The sequence below is a fragment of the Geospiza fortis genome, unplaced genomic scaffold (assembly GCF_000277835.1).
Source record: "Geospiza fortis unplaced genomic scaffold, GeoFor_1.0 scaffold281, whole genome shotgun sequence".
In the NCBI taxonomy this organism is placed as follows: domain Eukaryota; kingdom Metazoa; phylum Chordata; class Aves; order Passeriformes; family Thraupidae; genus Geospiza; species Geospiza fortis.
The window spans coordinates 1,842,285-1,868,047 of record NW_005054340.1 but is presented as its reverse complement, the minus strand read 5'-3'; the positions used below and the strand labels follow the sequence as shown (position 1 = coordinate 1,868,047).

General features: G+C 34.8%; 1 protein-coding gene across 1 annotated transcript in view; it reads left to right on the top strand.

Annotated features, from left to right (window-relative positions):
* The window catches only part of DNAH5 (dynein axonemal heavy chain 5), a 115,845-nt gene that overhangs the window by 32,256 nt on the left and 57,826 nt on the right, over window positions 1–25,763 (top strand). Inside the window, 24 exon segments of the mRNA XM_005431686.1 lie at window positions 619–781; window positions 1,262–1,504; window positions 2,434–2,624; window positions 2,706–2,805; window positions 4,105–4,229; window positions 5,547–5,748; window positions 6,637–6,872; window positions 8,079–8,297; window positions 9,005–9,067; window positions 9,981–10,219; window positions 11,013–11,253; window positions 11,650–11,849; window positions 12,457–12,610; window positions 13,274–13,437; window positions 14,091–14,247; window positions 15,257–15,469; window positions 16,315–16,539; window positions 17,790–17,962; window positions 19,043–19,221; window positions 20,824–21,011; window positions 21,591–21,785; window positions 22,437–22,571; window positions 23,279–23,386; window positions 24,073–24,226. Coding sequence (XP_005431743.1) covers window positions 619–781; window positions 1,262–1,504; window positions 2,434–2,624; window positions 2,706–2,805; window positions 4,105–4,229; window positions 5,547–5,748; window positions 6,637–6,872; window positions 8,079–8,297; window positions 9,005–9,067; window positions 9,981–10,219; window positions 11,013–11,253; window positions 11,650–11,849; window positions 12,457–12,610; window positions 13,274–13,437; window positions 14,091–14,247; window positions 15,257–15,469; window positions 16,315–16,539; window positions 17,790–17,962; window positions 19,043–19,221; window positions 20,824–21,011; window positions 21,591–21,785; window positions 22,437–22,571; window positions 23,279–23,386; window positions 24,073–24,226 — 4,267 coding nt within the window.

The window sequence follows — 25,763 nt, the reverse complement described above, 5'->3', positions numbered from 1 at the left end:
CCGATAAAAATTATAGTTAGCTGAAGAATACTTGATTGATTTTATTATAAGTATGGGAGAAAAAACATGCACAGTACTGTAATAAATTTCTCAATTTTATTTAATCTCATTCTTTGATTTCTTCTCTTTCTAGTTGACAATTTTAGTGTTTTTTTAATAATAAATACATGTTGTGTAGCTTTTATCTTCTTTTTAGCTGTAAATGGGAAATATGATTGGCTAGTACTCATTATGGCACAGCCAATTAATGTAAACTGGCAATGATTAAAAGAAGTGTTAAATCTCCTACATTGGAAGGTTAAGAAAATTAAGAAGCTATTGCTTTTGGGAGCCTTTTAGTGAAAATAGGCATTATAAACATTGATTCATGATATAAACTAATGAATCATGTGATTTGAGAAAGAAGTCAAACCAATATTGAAAGACATTTATAATGCCTTGTTGATCTATTGTTTATCTTGTGTTTTGGAACAAACCAATTTATAATGAATGTTGTATATAGATCTGTTTTTTCACAAATCTTAGGCCTTGACATTTATGTTAATAAAGGCTGCTGTGACTGTGAAATTGACATGAGAATTGTGACAACAAGTGCGTATTGTTTTGGTTTGATAACAGGAGCTCTGTATAAAAGGTTCTCGGACTTTACACTTAAAAAGCTCACTGGTGGAAGCTGCTGCTAATGATCTGATAAACATGTTACTTGACACTGAGGAACAGGTCAGTAAAGAAGGTGAGAAATCACTTGTACCCAGTGGTGAAAAAAAGGACAAAAATACAGGTAAGAAGATTGCGTTATATTCCTTGGTGTTTGTTTCTTTTTCATGCTGATAATTTTTGTTGGGAGACATTGTAGCTTAGGTGACTGAAGTACTGAATAGCATTTAATATCTAAAGACTTTTCTTTGAATTTGCCTGGATAATGAATAATCTAGCAATCATTTATCATCTACGCAATAGGTCAGTATTATTTATCTAACGTGGACATTGAAAGGTTCATACCATAGCACTACTTAGTAGCCTTGGTTAATTGCTGGACTTCCTAGAAAGAGAATAAGAAATAATATCTAAATTTTGATGATAATCATACCAGTTTCTACTGAATAAGGCAGATAGGAATAGGCCTGTTACACTGGGGTACAGATTACAAATTAGTAATTCTGCCCTTCCTTAAAATTATTTCAGACCTGTGGAGGTGTTGCATTATGGTATTTTCAAGTCACTTATGTGTATTTAACGAACTGGATTTATGATGTTTTAGCAACAGAAGAGGAAAGAAGATCAAAAAGCTTGACTTCTGCACAAAATTCCAGTGAGATGTGGGCTGGCCTGTCTCCTACAGCAAAGAGGAAGAGAATGGATTTAGAAAAGTTAGAGGAAGAAGCCAATGAACTGCTTTCTTACTTCAATGATCGTAACATTGATGCCCTTTTGAAAGTCATTCGACACGCTCTGGAGAGCATCCGCAAGCGCATTCATGCATCTTCCACCATCAACTTCTTAGGTGGCTGCATTGTAGTGCATTGCTCTTTTAGGCTATATAAAGAAAAATGTAACTGTAATACCCCATAACAGTATAAATTAGACTTGCAAATGTAAAAGAGGGGAAAACAGAGGAATTTTGATTAAGCTGTCTTCTTAACTTACAATTGATAACAATGTGTATTTCCAAATGTTTTTTTTTTTTGATTGTGACAGTAAGAAAGTGTCATTACAATGCTGTTTCTCTTAGGACTCACTGTACTGTTCTGAAGCCAATATTATATTTGGAGCTAGACTTGATAGATAAGTTTCTACAAGACCTTGATAACTTGATAAGTTATCACTTAAAAGTTATCAATTATTAACTTGACAAATTAGGACGTTGATAACTTGACAAGATCTGATTGACCTTACTTTTTACATAAAACTGTATAAAAAACAATAGAGGTGTCTTTTTTGTTTTACTAATTGCCTTCAGATATTTCCATGCATGGTGATGGAACACTTGAAGTGTTTTTTTGTCACATGCCTTTAAGAAATGAAAATAAGGGCAGTTGTCTTTTGTCTCTCTAGTTTATAACGCATGCAATACTATGAGACTCTAAGGAGGTTCTGTGCCCGATTTAATATGCTTACTGGGAGTACCAGCCAGATAACAAAATTGTGTGCTAAACAGAGTTTAGCTTCATAGAGCAAGTTGAAAAGGAGCTTCATAGAGAAAAATAGCCTTGCACTTACTTTTCCCTTGTGCTGCTGTAGAGTTTAGCGGTGCATCTTATAAATTACTCAGGAATTCTTTTGTAATTTCCCTTCAGAAATTACACTCAATATTCTGCATTAAGAGGTATATTTATTGGTTTATATCAAAACAATGCCTAGTTTGATGTCTTGAAAAAAATATGAACAGCCTTTTTGTTTTGTTTTTGTCTTCTGTTTTTTTCTTTTATTTAGAAAATCACAGTATGTCTAAGAAGAAAAAAGGTGCTTATCCTATAATTAGGACTAATATTAACCTATCTATCCCTAATATCATCATGACACCCTCTTTGGATGAGGTACAGCAGACACTTAATAAAGCTGTAGATAGTATTGTGAAAGTAATGAAAGGAGTTCAACATTGGAGTAAGGAGAGAATATCCAAGGTTGGTGTCTTTAACAGCCTTACTTAGAACTAATGGTGCAAAACTGCTGCAAATAAAAAATAAATGTTATTCTCTCTTCAGGAGAAAGTGTTAGAGAGAAAAGTTATTCTGTTGCAGTGTGGGAGCAGAGACAGTGATTCTGATGATGGAATGAAAGAGACTGGAAAGAAAAGCATCCATGGTAATGATAAACTCTGACATTGCTAAATTTGAATGTTGGGTAAATCTGATTTATACAGACTGTATTGGAAGATATTAAGTACAAAATACATCAAAAACAGTAGACTTGATAGATTTTAAACAACCTCATAGATTTAAAATTGCCTCAGAGAAGAAATCGCTTTCTCATTAGAAAGCAGGTTTGCCACTTGTCCTTCTGTGGATTTGAGTAAGAGGATTTTTTTGGGCTTCTTGAAGAGTTTTAATGCTTTGGGTTATAGCATTTATATTGGTTACAATGATAGTCACTTTGCTACAGAATAATCTTTCATGATTTGCCAGTGCGGTTTGTAATTTGGCATGTTCAAATGGCATCTTAGAACTTGTGCTTACCCTTCAAGAAGGGGAAGTTGATCTTTCACAATACCTGGTATTGAATAAAAATGCCTATGTAAATTGCAATGTTGGTGTAGAGAGGATTGTGTAAAAGATTGAATAGACTAGAATTTCTAAAAGGATTTGCATTATTCTGTTTGTGGCCAGACGTTAAGTTATTGAAGTCATTAGTCCAAGGAAATTTAAGACGGTATCTTTGATTGGGTTTTTCTTCTCTGAAATGATTTAAAATGAAGCCAAGTTAATTGCTCTACATTGTACCTGAGATGCTTAAAACATACATTTGAGTCCTTTTAGGTTAGCTCTCTCTTATGCACCTAAAAAGTAGGACAGTAATTCTTGAACTGGTTAAGAAGTTGAATTAGTCTTTCAAACTAAGAATTTGGCTTGTAAGAGATTAAATAAAAAATTATGATAAAGTTAAACTTGTGGATATTTGCTAGCTGATGGACTTTTTTTAACCTTTATTCCCTTTTGTGGACTGATTATGGTCATCTTCTCAGAGTTAATGTTAATTTGTATTTCAAATTGTTAATTGTAGGGTATTTCAGAAAATAAAAATGCTTAGTGCTGATATATAAGGAAGCAAATGCTGATATTTAAATGAATCACTTAGGTGAAGCATACAGAATAAACCTTGAGGGAGAAGAGAAGAGGAAAGATTCTGTTTGAAGGATTGGTGTGGAACTTGTTCCAATTTTGACATGGTACCTAGATGGAGCAATTTTACTAAAATTGAGATGTTTATGAATTTGTGTTGGCCTTCTTGACTTCTAGTTGCCTTTGAGAACACCCAACTTTAAAATGCATGCTTGTTGAAAAAATGTCATTCGGTATTGTCTATGGGAATTTACTTCTCGTAACCAGTATATCTGTCCTAAGCCTGCTTCTGTATTTGAATCTTCTTTTTTAGACAGTGCTTCAGATGCAGCATCACTCAGTTCATCTGATACAGCACAAAGCCAGAACTACTTCAAGTATGTTTCTGAGAACAAAGAAATTATTAAATTAGTGTCTTTACTCAGCAGTGCCATCAATTCTACAAAAGGGGTAAGACAATTGAGATGTTAATTTAATATCAGTATTCGAGGGATATTAATGTATTACTTTTATTATCCTTGGGTAATAACGGTAGGCATTTAAAGCTGTGATTAAATGTAATAATGAAAAAATTTAGGATGGTGGATAGAAAACATGTGGCTGAAAATTTGCCATTATGCTTTAAAAGTGTAACATGGATTAAGTGTGCTCTGTTCCAAGATATGAGGTTTTTAGTATTGCATAAATTAAAACATCATAAAAAAGTGTAGTTGTGTTGTGTGTAGCTAATGAAGCCAGCGTGATTTCTGCCACATTACAAAGAGGGTCTGAAGGTTTAGAGGAAAATTGGCTGTCAGATTGGCATTTGTAAAGTGCTGCATAGGGTTTGCTAGTGTAGGTTAGGATATATTTTAAAGGATATGCATAATTTTTTTGCCTTGTTCTTCTTCTATGCACTCTTTAGTAAATTGTATTTCTTTAGGGAGCTCTGCATCAGTTTCTTCTGCTCTAGTCTTTTAAGAATTTTGCCATGTGAAAATCTTTTACTTTGTAACTTCAGTGGTACTAAAGCATAACTACCAGACTGGTGCTGAGTAGTTGGTAATGTTGGATAGTTATCATGGCATTTTGGTATTTGGTATTTTGTAATATTGTAAACTTTTATCATTTAGCCAGCTTTAAATGCCTGCATGTACTATATTTATTGTAAGTCATGATGCGGATTATCTCTTGTAGCACTCATCTCTCATTTACTTGCTTAGTTAGATGCAGTGATGGTTTAACTTTAACTTTCTCAAGTTTTTTTCTGAACTCCTGAGAACCAAAAGAATAATTCTCTTTCACGCTCATTTAATGATATTCAAATCAAAGAGACCTGAATTGAGTGTAGAAATTAAAGTTTAAAAAATTGTCTCATAGCTTCATTATTTCAGAATGAATTTTTCTTGTTATGTTGGGCCCTGGAGCTCAGGTTTCAGTTTCTAGCTCAAGAAATGGCAGGGAAGGACATGTGTACTGTATCCTAGTTTTAAACTTTACTTTCTACGGATTCCAATGATTTTATTGACTGAAGATTCACTTAATTGGCAAATGTTTAAACTAATTTGACAAACTGGATGTGATGAACATAGGATTTCTGGCATGCTGTGTGATCAGTAGTGGAACTTGCTTTAGCATAAAATTACCAGCAACCTTTTGTTTAGTGAGATTCAACCTGCTCCACTATGGAGTTTGTAGTGTACTCTAATGAGCAGCTGCTAAGAAATTATATGCATGCTATATACATGATACTGGGAATCTTCCTTTGAACTTTTAAATGTCTTTCAGGAAGTCCTTACAGCTTTGGAGAGTTTTAGTTGTTACCACCATATATGGCAGAGGGACAAGGAGGAAACCATTATTAAATTAATGGTGGGAAACCCATCACTCTACGAGTTTGAATCTGAAATTCTGCATTTCCAAGATCTTGACCTGAAAATCAGTTCTGAGCCTGAATACATCTGCGTGGGAGCTATTGCACTGTACACTGGTAGAGTTCAGATTTTCTCCAGAGACATGTACCTTCTGACTCCAGTAGGCAGGAGAGTGTGTGACAGTATTGGATGGGTGAACTAGATTAAAATGGAAAGAGAATGGGAGAGAGAAAGTCTGTTTGCTGTTTTGGCTGTAAATGCTGCAAACAAAACATTAACACAAGAATATCTGTGGGGCTCAGCTGGAGTTTATTACCTCACCTGGATACGTCTGCTCAGGTATTGGGTGGATAGTAGATGTTTGCCCATCCTTCTGTCACTGATTCCCAGGGGTACATATTTCATGGGAGTAAGATGATAAGTTTGTTACTTTTCTCCTTGCTCAGCTGCATGCAGTGAGACAGCTGAATCCCCTTCTATCTAACAATTTCACCAATGCTATGATCAAACTTTGTTTTTTCAGCTTTCATAATTAGACTCCTAATTTCCTCCCCATGCTATTTTTTTAAAGATTAATTTTTGAAAAGATTTTAGGCTTAGATGAGAATATTAATCAATTTATTCATGATGTATAGGACAGAAGTTTGTATAATGGTAAATGAACAAGATGACAAGTATGGAGACCAGCCTCATCTTTCCAGTAGGGACATCCTGAAAAAAGTCTATGATATCTAATATCTATTAATTGTTCAATGTTTTTAGGTGATCTTTCCAGTAGAAAAGATGATAAATTCTGAGAAGAATAGGAGGAAAGCAATCATGAATTGCAAGCAATTTTATAAACCACTTCAAGGTGTCCATGTGATTTCATAATTTCTGTATGTGAAGAGTTAGACTGAAAAACCAGAATTGGCACTGAAGAGAACAAATGTAATTAAAAAGATTGAAAGTGCATCTTAAATATCTACAGTATCTAATATCTATTAATTGTTCAATATTTTTAGCTGATCTGAAGCTAGCACTGAGATCAGAAACCAAAGCCTGGATGACTTTGCTGGGATGTCATTGCAATAAGAAGTACAGAACACAGATGGAAGCAATTTTGACTTTTATAGAGGAAACTGGCAAGAAGTTAAATCGCAGCATCACGGACCTGGATGATATCAGAATAGCCATGTCAGCTTTAAAAGAGATCAGAGAACTACAGATCTCTATTGACTCTCAAATTGGCCCCATTGAGGTAGCTAGTGGGAATGTTGCATATACGGGTACTGCTTCAAGAGAGCAGTTATTTTCTGGGTTAAAGGTTAACAGTGAACTTTGAAAATGTATGATTTAATATGTGTTGAATGTTGAGTGACAGGCTTATTGTGTTCCTGCAAACCTTTTTGTATGAAATTCTGATTTGGGCAAATGTAAACTTGCTGAGATGAGATGTGGTTTAGTGAACAGCGTAGAAATTGAGTGATGTAGGTCAGAGGAAGATGAGAATACAGGTATTTTTAATGCAAGAAATCTTTTCATACTTTGTGGAAGAAGTCTGTGTATGAAAAGGAATGAGATTCCTTTTTTTTTTTTAAGCCGAGCCTTAAGAGGAGTAAAAATCTAATATTGAGCAGACAACACAAGATTGATTAGTTTTATCAGTTGTATAAGTTAAAATAAACAAAAGCTGCTGACTTCCTAAAAAAAAGTTAATGTGATAGAATGCCTTTACTGAACATCTGACAAAAGGCAGGCTTAAAAGCAGATGGTAACTGTTTCTCTGCATTCCTGACTAGAGTATTTATTTAAGAATGCTATAGTATGGCAAAATGCAACTTTGATTTTTCAGTAGAATTCTTTTTCCTGAGACATGTTCATGATTCCTGACATGTTCATGATCCTGATTGCCCATAAGCTTCCAATTCTGCAAGCAGGAGCCTCAGGTCCCGAAGCACAAGAAGTGATGCTTCAGTTTTGAAAGGGAGATTGGCATATTTTCCACAGAGTGTTGTAGTAGACAGATAGTAACATTTCCATTTTTGCAGTTTGGCTACAATTTGACCAAACTGGAAAGCATGAATAGAAATAATTCCACTTCATACAGAAATTTTCAAATGAAACTGCCACAGGTTTACTGCTACTCTACCTTGTGCTAATTTATAGAAAGTGAATGTCAGTTGTGTTTTAGTGAGAATTCAGTAAGGGTTTTCACTATGTAGAATGTTCATATGTTGGTGGTGCAAGCTGAAATCAATGCTCTGAGAAAAAAATGCAGATGTTTCTTCCAGTTTGATATTGGTTTGCCCATTTTTGATAACGGCTATGCAAGAAGAACAGAATTTCTTTTTCTAACCAATCATTCTTCATTCTTAAAAATTTTAAATGCTAGCATTTTAAATATATGTTTTCCATATGTTTACAAAGTTACCATTTTATGTATCTTGATCCAAATTTCTGGCAGGAATCCTATGCTATGTTGAGCAAATATGATCTTCTTGTTGCCAAGGAAGAGACAGAGAAGGTAGACACGTTGCACTACACTTGGGAAAAACTGCTAATCCGTGCAAATGAAGTGCAGGATGAGCTTGTTGCTTTGCAGCCAAACTTCAGAGGAGAGCTTATTAGTGCTGTGAAGACTTTTACTGAAGATTGTGATGAGTTCTACTCAGATTATGATCAGGCAAGTGTTTCTATTTTATTGTATTAGAGAATTTTTTTAAGAGTGATGGGAACATGGAAAGGGTTTTGGATTTGACTAATGAATGGGATGGGCCTCTAATGTTGAATAGGTTTATTCTTGTTAAGATGGTGTTTGGGTTTCAGTTCAGGGCAGGTTTGGTTAATGTTTTGTATATGACTGATGTAAGTAATGCTGGTAATCAGTTCCTAAAAATTAAGAATTGAGATATTTAAGGTTTTTTAAAAGCATATAATTATCATGAACAAATGTGAAGACTTAGATTAATGATAAACTATGTTAGCATCAGAAAACTCTTCTTTCTTTCTGACACGTGTACAAGCAACTTAAGCTCTCACATTATTTTTCATCAGAATGAATGAAGGTGAACTAATCTTGCATCATCTTTTAAAGAATGCTGACTTTTACTCAAAAAATGAGCTGTGATTTCCTAGCTTTTGCAGTGTAATGAAAAATTCCTGCATTAAAAATACAGTTAGTTGCCTTATTTGATTTTGTAAAATCCGTTTTAAAAAAGTGTTTGTTCTAGAAGGTTAACTGTCATCCCTTGGCTCAGTTGATATCTGATATGGGGGAGGGGATCTAGAGGCTGCAAAAGTGTTTGAGGTTAGCATTTAGAAAGTGCTGATTAGAAATAAGTTGTGGTTATTCTCACCCTCTAAACTGATGTCTTTTTTTTTTCCTTTTAGAATGGGCCAATGGTGGTTGGTTTAACACCTCAGGAAGCCAATGACAGGCTTACTATATTCCAGGTGCTGTTAATTTTAGGACATTACTTAAAGCTACAAGTGAGCCAACACATAAAGGCTCTGAAAAGGGATCACAGTAGTTGAATGAACTTTCATTGATAGATAGGGTTACTGCTTTGGCAAAGTCTGTTTTGTCTTAGTGAAAGCTATGTTGGAATTTTTCTATGCATTTGTAAGGAATACTGTTTAAATTTTTTAGGAGTCAGCATAAAGGCTGCATAGATAATGAGTACTGATTGCTAGATACAATATTCTGATGAGAACCTTCCCACAAGTTTAGTGTATTTGGCTATAGACTATTCTTGTGTTTGTTACTGTGTTAATTTTTTTTTGTGGTTGGAGTCTGTCTTTGTATCATTATTAATATCTATTCCTGCAATAACAACGTTTAATGCTTCTGCTTTTCCCATACTGCTATTCATTTGACTTCCTACTATGTTCCCTGAGTTACATTGCAATTGACAATTAAATTATGTTTTTCTTTGCTGCTTTAATGGTAGTAATTCTTCCTTCAACAGTCAATAAGATTTGCACAGAATACTTGGAGAAGTAGAATTTGCTGTACCCATCTTTTTATTTCTTTGTGTGTCATGCTTCACCTCTTTCAAGTGCAGTCTTAGCATTTATTGTTCTGTCACTGTGCTGCATGAAGTAAATGGTTTTCCTGTCAACTTCTAAAAATGTGCCTCCAAGCTAACTAAAAGTTACTTTTCTCAAGAAAATTGTTGACAAAACTGTTGACAGTGTAAGCTGTTACTATCTCTCTCTGTCTTTCTATTATTTCCTAGATTTGTGTTTCATTCAGCTCTAATCATAATTTTGGATCTTGAATATTTAGTAATTTTTATTAACTTTTTATTTATTTATTATTATTTAGTTATTTTATTTAACTTTTTTCCTTTTTTTTCTTTCTTAGAATCGATGTGATAATCTCTTTCGGAAATATATTACTTGTGCAGGTGGAGAAGATCTTTTTGGTTTGCCAGTTACTCAGTGTCCTCAACTGCTTGAAATAAAGAAGCAACTGAATCTGCTGCAGAAACTCTATAACCTATATAACAGTGTCATTGACACAATCAGTGGCTACTATGATATTCTTTGGTCAGAATTAGACATTGAAAAAATTAACAGTGAACTTATGGAATTTCAGAACAGGTGAGGAACTGCTGCTGTGTTAAAGTTGCCTAAAGTACTTCTTGAATATGATTATAATTGGTTAGCACCAATAATCATACATGAGCACGTGTGAGGCATGAAAAATGTGAATTTAAATTGAAAAATATATCCATTACCAAAGTCATAAAATCAAGAAAAATTTAGATTCTAAATGCTGAGCATTATTATTCCTTAGACAGATTCTTGGCTACCTTTTTAATTAGCTTGGAGTATATGTTAAAATTGTTATTTATTTTTGTATGAAGGAAAGTTTCACCTTTTTGTTGTAGTATTGTTGTTCATGAGAGATAGATTTATGCTAGATGTCAACGGCAAGTTAGTGAATTGCTGAATAGTTTTCTCTACAAAATGGGTTGTATTGCATACATGTAGAAGCTGAACTTTTCATTAAACCAGGAATCAAAAAATTTAAAGAATTAAACCCTGGGTGACAGGATTTTCTAGAGCTCAGAGCAGTGCATATCATCAGTCTCACCAAAAGATGAAATCAAAATTTAGAACATTTCAACTGATTTTGAAGATCGCTTGCACAGAGTTATTAAAATTATGCAGCTACACTCCTTAAGGGGAGGCTGTAGCTCTCTTCCTAGCTATCAGTTATTGAAATAGACTGGAAACAGATTTTCTCACATGGAGAAACACATACTGAATCTCCAAATTAAAGGTAACTTGAGTTTGGAAGGTATATGTTCTGCTGTTGAAACCATATACTGTGGCTTTAAAGAAAGAGTATTTGAAACTTTCTGAAAAGGCTTGCTTTATCTCCATGTAGATGCCGTAAACTCCCTCGTGCTGTAAAGGAATGGCAGCCTTTCCTTGACCTAAAGAAGACCATAGAGGACTTCAGTGAATGTTGCCCATTGCTTGAGCACATGTCAAGTAAAGCAATGATGCCTCGGCACTGGAAGCAGATTATGGATCTCACTGAACACAGACTTGATGTGGAGAGTGAAACATTCAAACTGAGGAATATAATGGAAGCTCCACTATTAAGATATAAAGAGGAAATAGAGGTATTGTGAGGGAAGAAATATGGAAACATGGAACCAACAATCTGCTTGTATAGTATAGGAGTATCAGAAGCAAGAAGGAAATGAAAACATTTTTGTAGAAAGAACAGAGACATGGACTATCGCTTCAGGTTTTTGTATGAAATTATGACGCAAATATATCATGGTGTCAACTTCTTTTTTTATAAGTCATGCCATTTATAAGGGTACCTTGCTTTGTGACATTGTGATGTGGTATACAGATTATTAGCTATATTGTTTGTATATCTGTAGACCTTTCCACTAAATAGTTGCTCATGAGCCTAATGTTACCTAGTGTTAAAGGAAATAAGAGCTAGGTTCATATACCAGGGACTTGAAGGATTCATATCTTGTTTTGATATCCTGTTTATTTAAAAGGATATCTGCACCTGTGCTGTGAAGGAGAGAGACATTGAGCAGAAGTTAAAACAAGTGATAGCTGAATGGGATAACAAGATGCTTAACTTTGCAAACTTTAAAACTCGTGGGGAGCTTCTTTTAAGAGGTGACAGCACATCAGAAACAATTGCTACCCTGGAGGACAGCTTGATGATTCTTGGTTCTCTCATGAGTAACAGGTAACAGGAAAGGGGGCAAGGAAATGGGGGGAGAGATAAAGATGTTAATAAAAGGCACTTTTATTATAAAAGTGAGGACATAAGAGAGAACACTGCCTGGCTATGGCAGGCATACTATGGGTGTGAGAGGCACTGCTGCTCTGCCCCTGTGATAGGTTGTTGCCTCATGCCAAAGGTGCTGAAAATCTCAATTGAAGTGAGCTTCAGTTTGTTTGGTTTCACATGCCAAATGACACAGATAAATAAGGAGCACAGAACCTGATCATCAGGCAGATGCTCAAAAGCAGGAGTTTAGGAGAGTTCAGGAATTCTGAGTTTACAGCTTTCAGGATGTTGAGTAGCCCCTTTATCTTAGAGTGAAATTGAAGTCCCACCCTACTCCTGTTGGATCAGCGCTGTGCTATGCACCTGGTGTACACAGTAGCAAGTTGGAGCTGATTTGATTTAGAGCTGCCAACTAGCTGAATTAAGTTTTTATACTTTCAATTGAAAAATTTTAAGCATAAAAACTAGTTCTCATCCAGTGACCTGTATGCTGCTTTTCAAGATTCTTATTTTTTTCTTGAAATAAAGAAATGCCTCTCTCTCTTTTTTTTTTTAATTGTAGATACAATACACCATTCAAGACACAGATTCAGAAGTGGGTGCACTATCTTTCCAACACAACGGATATAATTGAGAACTGGCTGACTGTGCAGAACTTGTGGATTTATTTAGAAGCTGTTTTTATTGCTGGTGATATAGCAAGGCAGCTTCCAAAGGTTTCTAGCCATGCCTTTTTTCAGTTTTCTTATCAACACTTTAAGAATAAAACTGTACTGTGATGTCATTGATGCAGTAACATAAATTTAATTTCTTTTAGTATTTAACAAAACTGATCTTGCTAGGAAATTAGGTAAACAGTGCTAATGGAAGACATGGTGTGAGAAAGTATAAGAAAATCATGTGATCTGTTTGATCTTTTGATTTCTAGATTGCAAAGCTGTTAACTAATATGTATTTAAACGTTGTGCCTAGTAGTAGCCTTCTGTAGTAGTATCTACCACTAGCATAGTAGTACCTAGGAATCCTTATCTTAAACTTTCCTGCATGGCTTTTCAAATTAAAAATGAACTTTAGTTTTAGAAAAAAAAAATCTTCAGCTTTGATGCTCCAATTCAAGTATAATGAGTTTTCTGTCTTTTTCTCTAGAAATGTAAGAGAAAGCACATAGCAGGCTTGACAGCCAAGTATAAAATAAGCTCTATTGTGTAACCTGAAAGAATTGTGTCTAAGCTGAAATATTTCTAGAAGACATGTGATTACTAGTCAGAAGATTGCTGTTGAGATTACTGGGTGCTGGTTCTGGAAGCAGGTGCCTTTTCCCTCTTCTCTCTTCCTTCCTCCATTTCTTCCATTCCACATTCACTGTCATGTTTCAACAGGAAGCAAAGCGTTTCTCTAACATTGATAAATCCTGGGTAAGGATCATGACCCGAGCTCATGAAATGCCCAATGTTGTTCAGTGCTGTGTTGGAGATGAAACAATGGGACAGTTATTGCCACACTTACTGGAGCAGCTTGAAATCTGTCAGAAATCACTCACAGGGTAAGATTACTATGAGACCATGTTCTTGGCCAGATGGTTGTGCATTGTGTAACTGGGGAAAGACCAATTGCTCAAGTACTGTCCCATGAACTTTGAAAAGATCTTGTTCTTATTCTACTGTGAATGCAGTTGAACTGAGCAAACAAGTTCAGGATAATAAAACATCTCCAAAGAAACTAACTCATGGATAAGTATTTGATTTGTGGCTAAGGTGTCACCCACTGTCTATCTCTGTTGAAACCAAAGCTGGTTTCAGCCTAGTTTCAATCCTGAAGGTGATCTAGATTTGTGTGTCCCATTCACACCTTTCACAGATCTGGGAGACATTCAGCTTGAGAGATATAAATAGCAAGTAAAAGAGTTAATGTAAAAATATTTTATTTCAGTTTAGTTTCTTTTCTTTTTACTGGTGTTTAGATTATAGCAAATAATAAAAGTTTTGCATGAAATGATTTCTGATAATAAGAGAGTAGCTTTAAAGCAGATGCTTAACATGAATGTATGATGGATAAAAATTGTCATTGTTACAGCTAACAATTGTATAATAAATTGTGAGAAATACCACTTTTAAAGAGGAAAGGATGTAGAAATCAACCCAAATCACTTACCATCTACCCCCTCCTGGCTTCTCTATCAATTTTTTAAAAATGCAGGTACCTGGAGAAAAAGCGCTTGCTATTTCCACGATTCTTCTTTGTGTCAGATCCTGCTCTCTTAGAAATTCTTGGCCAGGCATCCAACTCTCACAATATACAGGCACATCTGCTGAACGTGTTTGACAACATTAAAACCATCAGGTTCCATGAAAGGGTATGTGCTGCACGCACCTCAGTGTTACATTCCTTCACATTAACAATGTGTCATACTTGCTAAATTAGAGAGCTACTTGGTTGCATAAGGCATTCTGCTGTTTTACTTTATTCACCAACTATTTGATGCTGAGGAGGCTTTCTTCATTTAAGATTTGTTTCATATCCTCATTTATGATGTAGTAAAACTTCATGTAACAAAAATTTACAGCAGTGCTTAAATTTCAGAAAAATCCACCCATGTACTGAACTTTTTTCTGTGGCTTCCTCTCAAATAAGCTTTTGAGTCTTTACAAGCTTATTTGTATCTTTACATTGCCTGTATTTGTATTTCTCCATTCATGTTTTGATTGTAAGAAAAAGCGTATATACTATCTCGCCTGTTTCTGACCTGCGCTTACTGTGCCTTCACACACAGTGTTTTAAGAACACTTTTCTTACACCTTTTACAAGAACCCATAGCAACATTTTCTCCTTATGTATGCATTTTCTTAAAAACTAATTACCTCCCCATGCTTTTGAAATTCCTTTGATTGTCCATGTTCCTTAACTTTTCTGTTTTCATTATTTTTGATTCTAAGGTTGTAAATATTGTTAGGGCGTTGACCCACCAATAATGGGGGAAGGCTTTCTTTATTGTGACTGGAAAGTGGATATTGTTACAGAATCACAAAATGGGTTAGTTTGGAAGGGACCACAATGGGTGGTCTGGTCCAGCCTCTGCTCAAGCAGAGTCATTCTAGAGCACATGGCACAGGATTGCCACTGAAACTTTAGTGAGATTCAGGAATTGTCAATATATTAGGTTTTGTCTCCTTGTTCATGACAGTGTTTTGTTTAAAGCCTTTCTGCATAGCAAAATAATGATTTAATAGTCTTTACATTTCATTGACCAAGTTGATATAATTTATTAGTTACTTAAATCAGTGTAATAGAGTGATTGCAGGAAAATATGAATTATTGTAAAGATAAATAAATCTATAAACACAAGATCTTTTTTCTTTTACTAGGTATATGATCGTATATTGTCAATTAGTTCACGAGAGGGTGAGACTGTGGAGCTGACTAGACCTGTAATGGCTGAAGGTAATGTGGAGGTTTGGCTCAGCTCTCTGTTGAAGGAATCCCAGCTATCACTGCATCAAGTTATTCGCCAGGCAGCTATGGACATCCAGGAAACAAGTTTCGAGATGACTGAATTTCTTTCTACTTATCCAGCCCAGGTAATATAATTATTAAATTAGTATAATGATTAACTACATATTATTATAATTATTTAAAAATTAAAATAATTATTTAAATAAAATAATTAAAAAATATTCCCAGATAATTATCAAGTTTTCTTCTTGTCTTTGCATTCAAAGTTGCAGCCAGTGTTAAATAAAAAACTAGCATTTAATTTTATTTGAATCATCTCAGTCTTTTAAGTTTCAGCTTCACATAGCTGAACCCAAAAGAAGATCATTTACCCTAAAGTTCTCATTTAAAAAGGAAGCTGAATGCAATAAGTTAACATAATGAAGTTAACGCTATTTTCTACAAGCTTAATACTTGGCTGCTGGAGGAAAAGTACTAAAATTGTATGTTTGCTCATATATTCAGGATAATGCTATATATTGCTAAAAATTTGAAACTGAAGGTGTTGTTGAGAGGAAATTATTTTTAGTAGAAGCTTCCCTTGTGATCAGGAATTTTGGAGATGGAATAAAGACTTTGTGAATTCATTCACATAATTCAATTTGAAATATTTCAAATTGAAGCAGTAATTATTCACTGGCTAGTTATTATTTATATAAAGTGTATTTGTTACATACGGTATTTTTATATATACTGTAATTTATACTGAGCAGTTCTCTAAGCAATGCATTGTAGGCAGTATCTACAAGACTAGAGTACAGGCTTAACTATGCATTTATGAAGGCAGCTGGACACACTCTGTATGAATGCATGGAAAGTAATTTTATACATATAGTAGGAGAAAAATTTCTTTAGTTTTTCTGTGTCTGTGAATGTACATTTTAGGTGAAAGAGAAAAGATTATGAAGCATATACTTCTGTGTTTCCTAAGGTTGGGTTATTGGGGATCCAAATGATTTGGACAAGAGACTCAGAAGAGGCTTTGACTCTTGCCAAGCAGGATAAAAAAGTTATGCGTAAGACAAACCAGTTTTTCCTGGATCTTCTGAACATGTTGATAGATATGACAACAAAAGACCTTAGTCCATTTGAGCGAGTTAAATATGAGACATTAATCACTATTCATGTGCATCAGAGAGACATTTTTGATGGTCTTGTAAGTATTAAAAAATTAACAATTAATTACAAGGAGTTTTCCACATAGTACAATGTGAAATGATAAGAAAATACTATGATACCTATGAACTCCTGCCTCATAAGATAAACATTTAATTTCATTACTCTAATGATTATGTGTCCTGAAATATTATAAAAGTGCAGATGCTGCTTCAACCAAGACTTAATTACTTTTAAGTAATTCAGTGGGTTTTCCTCTCCCCAAGCAGTAGCAGAGTTTTATGTTTCATGTTGGTCCACTAAAGTTAATAGTGCCTTTGTAGCATGATCAGTTAGGGACTTCTTTTTCCTCATACATTTTGTTGCAAGTAATTTTCCTTTTTCTGGACTGCATAATGAATTTCTACAAGTAAATAAAATGAATATAGAGCTAGAGTGCAGGAAAAAGATTGAATCTGGTATTCTCTCTGTTCTAGTTTCAATAGCATACATAATTATTACTTAGGGATTTTTTTATTCACTTTACACCTTCTCATGCTGACACAGGATGGTAAAATAAGGAAAATGAAAGCATTTAGTTTGGTCAAACTTAAAGCTAGCATGCCCTTTTACCTATGGGAAGTCCTGGACCTGATTCTGAAATTAAGCTGTCCAAGAAAAGAATTACTTAATTTTGGTCCATTATTAATAGGCAGGCATTTATCTTTTAATTGTAGAATCATTTGTTTCTAGTATAATCATTTTATGTAAAGTGTAATTTTTAGATACAAACTAAATGATTTTTTAAAATTCTGTTTTAATATTCAATAGAGCAACTGTGACTTAGTTCTGTTGCATTCCTTAGATAGAATCAGCACCATGACACTGCCATGAAATATCTTTTTTCCCAACATGCATGTGGTTTCATACAATTCTCATGGCAGTTTGTGAAATCAAATATTACATAATGTACTTTTTACTCATGTAAAAGTAGAGTGGTAGAAAGGACTAAAAGGAATGGCAATTTTAAGGTTAAACTGAAACTACTCTTGTTTGAGGCTTATGGACTGTTAATTTGTGTTTAGACTTTTGACACACTTGTCTAAAGTCTGAAGTTCCTCTGCCTAAATATGCAATTGAACAATAATACATTACAATTTTTGTGGTAAAAATCCAGATAGATTCTCCACTATCCACTATATTTTACTATGTTTGCAGCACTGCCTTTGAATCTCGTACTTAGATGGCATAATATAAATGTGAAAGTAAATGTTAACCATGAATGCCACAGCCTTGTCTTCCCTCTCTTAGTGCTGCATGCGTATCAAGAGCCCTACGGACTTTGAGTGGCTGAAACAATGTAGATTTTATTTTAATGAAGACTCTGATAAAATGGTGATTAAGATCACTGATGTGAGCTTCACATACCAGAATGAATTCTTGGGCTGTACTGACAGGCTTGTCATAACACCTCTTACAGACAGGTGAAAAAGACTAATTTTATTCCTTTATTCTTTGCTGCCAAACCTCAGCTTTTACAAGAGCAATTTTGTCATTCCTGTTGGATGCACATTGATCTCTGCAGAGTTTATCCTTCACAGTCTTGTCAAAGTCAGTACTTTCATATGGAATGCTTAAATATTTTTTGTTTCTGTGCCTTTTAATGTGAATAATGTCTGACTTATTTTCTCCCACATACTTGCACTGGTCCCTATATACATAATGTAAGTGACCTTCATTCTTATGTACATGAAGCCAACATACCTGAGGATCTGATATATCCAACAGATAAAATATGTAGAGATACAGGACAAAAGTAGGTGTTTACAGACAAGCTAATGAAAAGAGCTAAGAAAGAATAGACAGGAAAAGCAATTTTTATTCAGCTGCAGTAGTTTGGAGATCTTTGATCAAAAAGGATGTTGAAAGAATTCCAATCCTATTAACAGAGAGATCTACCTATCTAACTCAAATAGCACAAAGAATGCCAACCTACCATTGGTAAAATAAAGGCATTGTTTGGTTGGTTGTCGTTTTTTTTTTAGCTATTCCATACAAAACATGCTAAAGCTAGTTTTGATATATAATTATTAGCTGGTGTTTTGCTGCATTATGCACAGATGTTTCATTTATGAAAATGGGATGCACTGTGTGATCAAATTTCAAAGATGGAAAAGAAAGGAAAGGTTAGATATCTTTCATTATTGTACTCCACAGTATACTGTGTTTCAAAGCTACTCCGGACAAAATAACTCAGTATCCAAGCTATTAAAACTAAGATTAGGCAGCTTCTCTGTATCTGCTTTCTTCCTTTCTTGTGATCTTTCAGGTTGCTGATAATTGAGGATTATCTGTTCTTTCACTTTATGTGTGATGAAATGAACGTTAATATTCCCTGCGTCAGAAACCGAGTGAAGGGATTTTGTCTGTACTGATCCAAATTGTAATTAGTGGAATAAAGTTTCAGTACTTCCCTTTTCTCCTTTAAATCAGACCTTGTGTAAGTTCCTCTAGAACTGTACAGAAATCTGTCTGCTGCAGCCTGACTGTTTGTTGCCTTTTAGATGTTACATCACTCTGGCTCAAGCTTTGGGCATGAACATGGGTGGAGCACCTGTGGGACCTGCAGGAACTGGAAAAACTGAAACCGTGAAAGATATGGGACGGTGCCTTGGAAAATATGTAGTGGTCTTCAACTGTTCAGACCAGATGGATTTCCGAGGACTTGGGAGGATCTTCAAAGGTAAGATGTGGACCAAAGGTAAGCTGTTGGCCAAACAGTCAATTGTTTTCTGGGGTGCACAAATCACAGTATAACTAACTGGGCAGAGAAAGTTATTGCTCCACTGTACTCAGCTTTGGAGTGGCCTTATCTCAAGTACTCTGAAGTTCTGGAGTCAGCAATACAACAACATATAAAAATACTGGAATGTATCCAAATGACAGCAAAAAAGATGGTGAAAGAGCTAGAGGACATGACTTAAGAGGAACAGCAGAGTATACTATGTTTATTTGGCTTTGAGAGACTGAGGGGGGTGCCCTATTGCTGTTGATAACTTCCTTGTGAGGGTCAGTGGAGATGGAGGTGCTGATCTCTCTGGTGTCTGATAATAGGATATGGGGGAACGACTTGAAGCTGCATGGGGTGAGATTCAAGCTAGGTATTCACTGAGAGTGTGGTCAAGCACTGGAACAAGCTCTCCAAGGAAGCAATTTAGGTCTCAAGCCTGTTAGTGTCCAAATAGTAATTAGAAAATGATCTTATATATATGGTTTAAATTTTAGATACACCTTTGTGGAGTCAGCAGTTCTACTTGTTGATCCTCATAAGTCCTTTATAAGTCAGTCCTTTATATTCTGAGATATTTTAGGTACTACATGAAAGTTTCAAAGGATAAGAGGACATCTCCATGAAACAAGATTGAAACATAACAGGCAGATGGCTTCAGCCTTTTAATAAATGCAAGTAATTAATATCTTTTTATGTGTATAAATTACAGTTGCAATACTGTCTTCAGTAAATAAAAATGCTATGAAAACATGACATAATTTATGAAAGGATAGATAAGGTCACTTAAAATGACTTAAAGTCACAAGGAGAACTGCTGCTGTGAAGACAAAATGCTATGAAATTTATTGCTGAACTGGTGGGATGTGCTGAGTTTTGATTTCGGTGTTTTGTCTCATTCAAATATTGAAGTTTCTATCAGTAAAATGAAATGCATGGGTAGTTTTAGATATGCTAAAAACAACTTGCAGAGCTCACTGGAGTTAGGTGCAGATGACATTTTTTAAGCATCTGAAATTTATACCTGTTAGTCATAGCAGATGTCAAATTAGAGACCAAATGAAAGTTCTTGACTATTGTATTGTTGCAAGTGACTATATCTATGATTTTGTTCATTTTTCCCACAAAATCCAAGGAAAAATAAAGTTCTGGAATAGACTGACCTCCAGCTTCTTGATGCAACTGTATTGTTCATTTTAATATGTCCAATAAGCTGTTGACAACCTGATGCATTTTCATAGAATTACTGGGGGAATTTTTCTTTAGAGGGTAAAGAGGGACAGAAAAACATTCAAGACATAAGAAAAAGAGAAAAAAATCAAAGAACATAATATGCTAGAAAATCTTAAGGACTTTGTGGGGTTTTATTTTCTTACTTGAAAATGAATTAAAATTCTTCTCTTTGTTCTTTTCCCAACCCTCAAAAATAAACACTTCCATCCCTTCCCCCCCTGCCCCCACCCCGAGATAGATTAACATAATTTTTGGCTTGTGAATTGCACTAAAAAAGGTTTAAAAACATAATGGTTATATGCTTAGTTGCTTTTCTCTTTGAAGGTCTGGCTCAGTCTGGCTCCTGGGGTTGCTTTGATGAATTCAATCGTATTGATTTACCCGTGCTATCAGTAGCTGCACAGCAAATAGCAATCGTGTTGACATGTAAGAAGAAACGTAAAAAAAGGTTTGTTTTTACTGATGGAGACAATGTAGAAATGAACCCAGAATTTGGCATCTTTCTTACTATGGTAAGTATTCAGTAAGTTTCTAATATACCAGTGATGATTGTACAATAATCAAGTCTAACTTGGTATGTGAAGTGTACTTGCTAACTCTTACATCATTCAGTTCTTAGAACTAACTCACTGATAATTTGAGAACATTGAGCATTGCTACAAGCACAGTTTACAGGGTCTCGTTTCAATAACATCAAGCACATGCAACTAAAAACTGCAGGCAGCACCATAAATATAAGTAATCCCAATTTCAGCTTGCTTCTACATGCCAAATTCTGGCTCCCAAAGTATGATTTTTTGCTACAATTACAGAAAAATTACCATAAAGATATGGGTAGGAGTAGCCAGTAAAGATAAGACCTATAAGACAAACTCAGATTTGAAATGCTTAGGTGGAGTTTTTCATATTTCATGGGTATAAAAGAGGCAAAAATTCTGTAGAAATAGGGTGGTAAGTCTGTGTGGCAATTAATTTTGACGTTTGACTTAAAGCCAGTGAATTATTTTTACTACCAAGATGGCATATTCCTTTGCTGATTCTTCTCTTTGTGCAAGGTATACTCAACTTCAACACCTGCTTTTCCTCTCTAGAATCCAGGATATGCTGGACGGCAAGAACTTCCTGAAAACTTGAAGATTAATTTCCGTTCAGTAGCTATGATGGTTCCTGATCGTCAGATCATAATTCGTGTTAAATTGGCCAGTTGCGGTTTCATTGATAATGTTCTGTTGGCAAGGAAATTCTTTACACTCTACAAGCTGTGTGAAGAACAGCTGTCAAAGCAGGTGATTACATTCATATGATGCAACCTGATTATTTTAGGGAAAAACTATCTATGAAGTCACAAAATATTTGTGTGAAGAATAAGGAAAGGTTCATGCTCACTAAATAAGCTAAGAGACACTTGCAGCCCTCTGCTGTCCTGGATTAACTCCTGCTGCAGGTTGTTCGTACAAGGATGGGGCTTTCATGCAGAGCACTGCTTATTATTAAGTTTTAGCTTTAGTGAATGGTGATGGATGAGGCAACTAAAAGCTTTATTGTAGCCTTTGTTGGTCCTACAGAGTGGCTTGAGAGGCATTTGGTTTGTGCTACCTGTGCTTGTACAGATATTTCTCACTTTCCAAAGGCCGCAGAGAATTCAAAATAATACTGATAAGGTATTTCTCAATAGTCCTTGGGAACCCTGTCTTGATTCAATGACTTATGATGACATTTTTTCTGTCACACCTTAGATTTTAATAGATGGTAGCAGATTTGAAAAGTGAATTTACCCATAGTCAGACAGCCAAAGAATAGGTAATGGGTGTTTGGAGGCATTTGAAATGCATGTACCACTTCTCCTATATATTCATCCATGTCTTAAATAGCAAATAAGAACTGTTTCATGCCTATTAACTTGGGGAAAATCTTCCCAAACTTCACCTATCTTCTAGGTGCATTATGATTTTGGCTTGCGGAATATATTGTCAGTGCTGCGTACGCTGGGAGCAGCAAAAAGAGCAAATCCCACAGATACTGAATCTACCATTGTCATGCGTGTTCTGAGAGATATGAACCTGTCTAAACTGGTAGGTTCTGAGGACCTGATAAATAATTTAAACTGCACTTTGGAGCTACGTGATCTCTAGAAGATTGTATGTGACCTTTAAACTGAAGCTAGCTTGGAAATGTTTCATTCTCTGAGTGGAACATTTTAGCTGGGAGGGAGATAAATTTCTGTTAGTGCCTTGTGTGGGACTGAGGAGGGAGTGAGCTTTCTGTTGCTTGACTTTCTACCCGGGCTTAACCTTGAATCGTTCACAATTTTTTCCTTGCTAATGTTAGAAGTAAGTAGATGTCTATGCAGTAACTTCTTTAGAAACTTTGTGCTTAAGTATTTAGTCACGCTTTTGAAAGAATCTGTTATTCATAGTAATGAGTACCATTTCACCTCTCTAAATAGCTAACAACCTTCTTCTGTTGCTGTGATAGATAATCTTTTTTTTTTTTACACTAAATAAAATAGACAATTTTCTACATGTATTTGCTAAAATCTATTATAAGAAAGTCAGTCTGCATGTTAGTGATTCATTTTGACAAATGGAAGCATCACATGATCTCCTTCTGCTGCGTCCTTCTAATGTTTAGCACCTAGAGGATTATATAGATGGTTTCTTAGGTTCTCAAGCATTTCTTTAGGCCTTCAGGACTTAGGTATTGTTCTTTCTAAAGTTGATAAAATAAATAGAGCCGGTTTTAATCTGTGTAGATTTTTGTTTTCCCTGATTTTCACTAGATTGACGAAGACGAACCCTTATTTCTGAGTTTAATTGAAGATCTGTTTCCAGATATCCAGCTTGATAAAGCAGGCTATCCTGAACTTGAGGCAGCCATTGACAAACAGGTGATGTGTCTCATGATTTGTGGTGCTCTGGTATAATTGTCATGAAGTGACATCTAAGAAAATTCTTCTTGTGTAGTCTATCCAGCTGGCAATACTATATTTTACTATTTAAGCTTTTCTACAAATCTTTACCACTGGCACAGTATTATTAAGCTTATTCTTCAGGTCACTGAATTGGGATTATAGTGTCCTGTGGTTTTCTTGACTCATGGTTACTGGAGTCTAATTTGAAAAATCCATGTATAGGAGCTTGCCTTATGTAACCCAGGATTTATTATTTATCTAGAGTCCTGACAATTAGAATATTAATTTGAGAAAAGATTTACTTAAAATTACATTTCTTTTATTTAATTTTCCGTTAGATGTTTGTAATACTTCAGTAGGGCCAATTTAAGAATATAATGTATATATATATTATAGATATATTACAGGTATTTCTAATAGATGGATTATAATGTACGTAGAGGCTGGTTTACCTTATTTTTCTGAATATGTATTTGAATACCAAATATCTCTCCTTTTTCCAACAGTTTTTTTTTAATATACACAAAGCCTTTACAAAGAGTGTAGTAATCTGTTGAGGATATATCTGTATCTATCTATTTATCTATCTATATCTAAAGGCATCAAAATATATTTTGTGCTCTAAAATAATAATAATTTAGTTTTCTGTCACTGTCTCTTAGGTGGAGGAATCTGGCCTTGTTTGTCATCCTCCTTGGAAACTGAAAGTTATCCAGCTTTTTGAAACCCAGAGAGTAAGGCATGGATTGATGACCCTAGGACCTAGTGGTGCAGGAAAAACTACCTGCATCCACACCTTAATGAAAGCAATGACAGGTGATGTTAGTACTTATATTGTAAACTGTTACTGAACTGTTACACTGTAAACTTTAAGCCCCTTTGTTTCTTCTCAGAAAGGCTCAATTGGTACACTGTGAGAATATATTACTGGAAGAATGAGTTTGTATGTTGAGACAATAATTATTAAAGTAGCTTAAAAATATCTGATATTCAAAACCATATGCTTCATGTCCTTTTGTCCATATTATCATACTTTTATCAGAAGTTCTTATTCTAGATGGATTAAGAAGGAGGAATACAGTCTAGGCAGGCAGCTCAGATTAAAGCATCTCCTGGGTTTTGCTGAGGTAATGCTGGAACCTTTTGCTAATCAGAAGAATTTATGTCTTTTTGAACACAATGCATAAGACAGGGTCTTTGCAATATAAAATAACTGGTTTTATAACCATAAGTTCCTGGTTTAGACAGTGAAAAAGTCTTCAAGGGTGTTAATTTTGTGTCCTGGCTGGAGGCTTGAAGACTGTGTGAGGGTTTTTTTTTTGTCATTTGTATTTCTAAACAAAAATATCAGTTGAAGAATGTCTGCTCAATCTTATTAAAAAAAAAGGCCATAGCTTGGGGAGAAAAACATATCTTTTGAGGTAAGCTTGTGTTACCCCATTTCACAAGTTGCTTATATGATTTTCTCGAAGTGAATAACTTCGGTAAAAAATAGTACAAAAATAGTTCAGCAAGTCTCACACATGCAGTGATGTGCTGTGGTTAAGAAACACTGTAAGCTCTACATTGCAAGGGAAATGATTGTTCCATTTAGGAAAACAACCAGAAAGAACAAAGTTGCATTGCATAGTCTTCCTATCTTTTTTTCCTAGCACTGAGATGTGAACTACAGCCAAGATAAAGTCACCTCACTACTTTTTTCAAAGCTGATCTTCTCACACAACCTCATGAAACGCTAAAATGCGTGATCTGTCAGGCTTCTATCTTTCATGTTAGTGAAATCTGATTATAATGAAGTTATTTTAAAATAAGTAATTTTTTCAGCTCTTTCTTTCAACATCTTACTACTGGCTCTTGGGTATGTTTTAATATTGGGTTTTTTAGAGATGTCTAGCATTGTAGCTTTTAAGCTGTTGCTAAAGAGATAAAAAATAAAGGTTAGATGGTCGTGGTATGGCTAGTTAGAATTTGTCTGTGTAAGAGAATTCACAAGAATATGCCAATATTGTATATTTTATCTGTTCTAAGATGTAGGCAAGTGCACAGAAGGGCAAAACAATCAATCATCTGTCTGGTATTTATTAATTGGTTTTAAAAATATGTATCCAAACCAAATGTGTTAAAGCACTATTGTTTGATAAGCTTTCAAAATATTAAAATAAACCTTGAATAAATTTTTCTTGCTGCTTTTCCCAATGAAGCTCTGAAATGTGAATTGAATATTCAAAAGTTTCAGAACTTCATTTTACTTTTTTTCATGTCTCCAATTAATGAATTTTGTATAGCAAGAGAAGTTTTTCAAGTAAATACAGATGTTCTTATAATTATGAATGCATATTAAAGCATATATCTG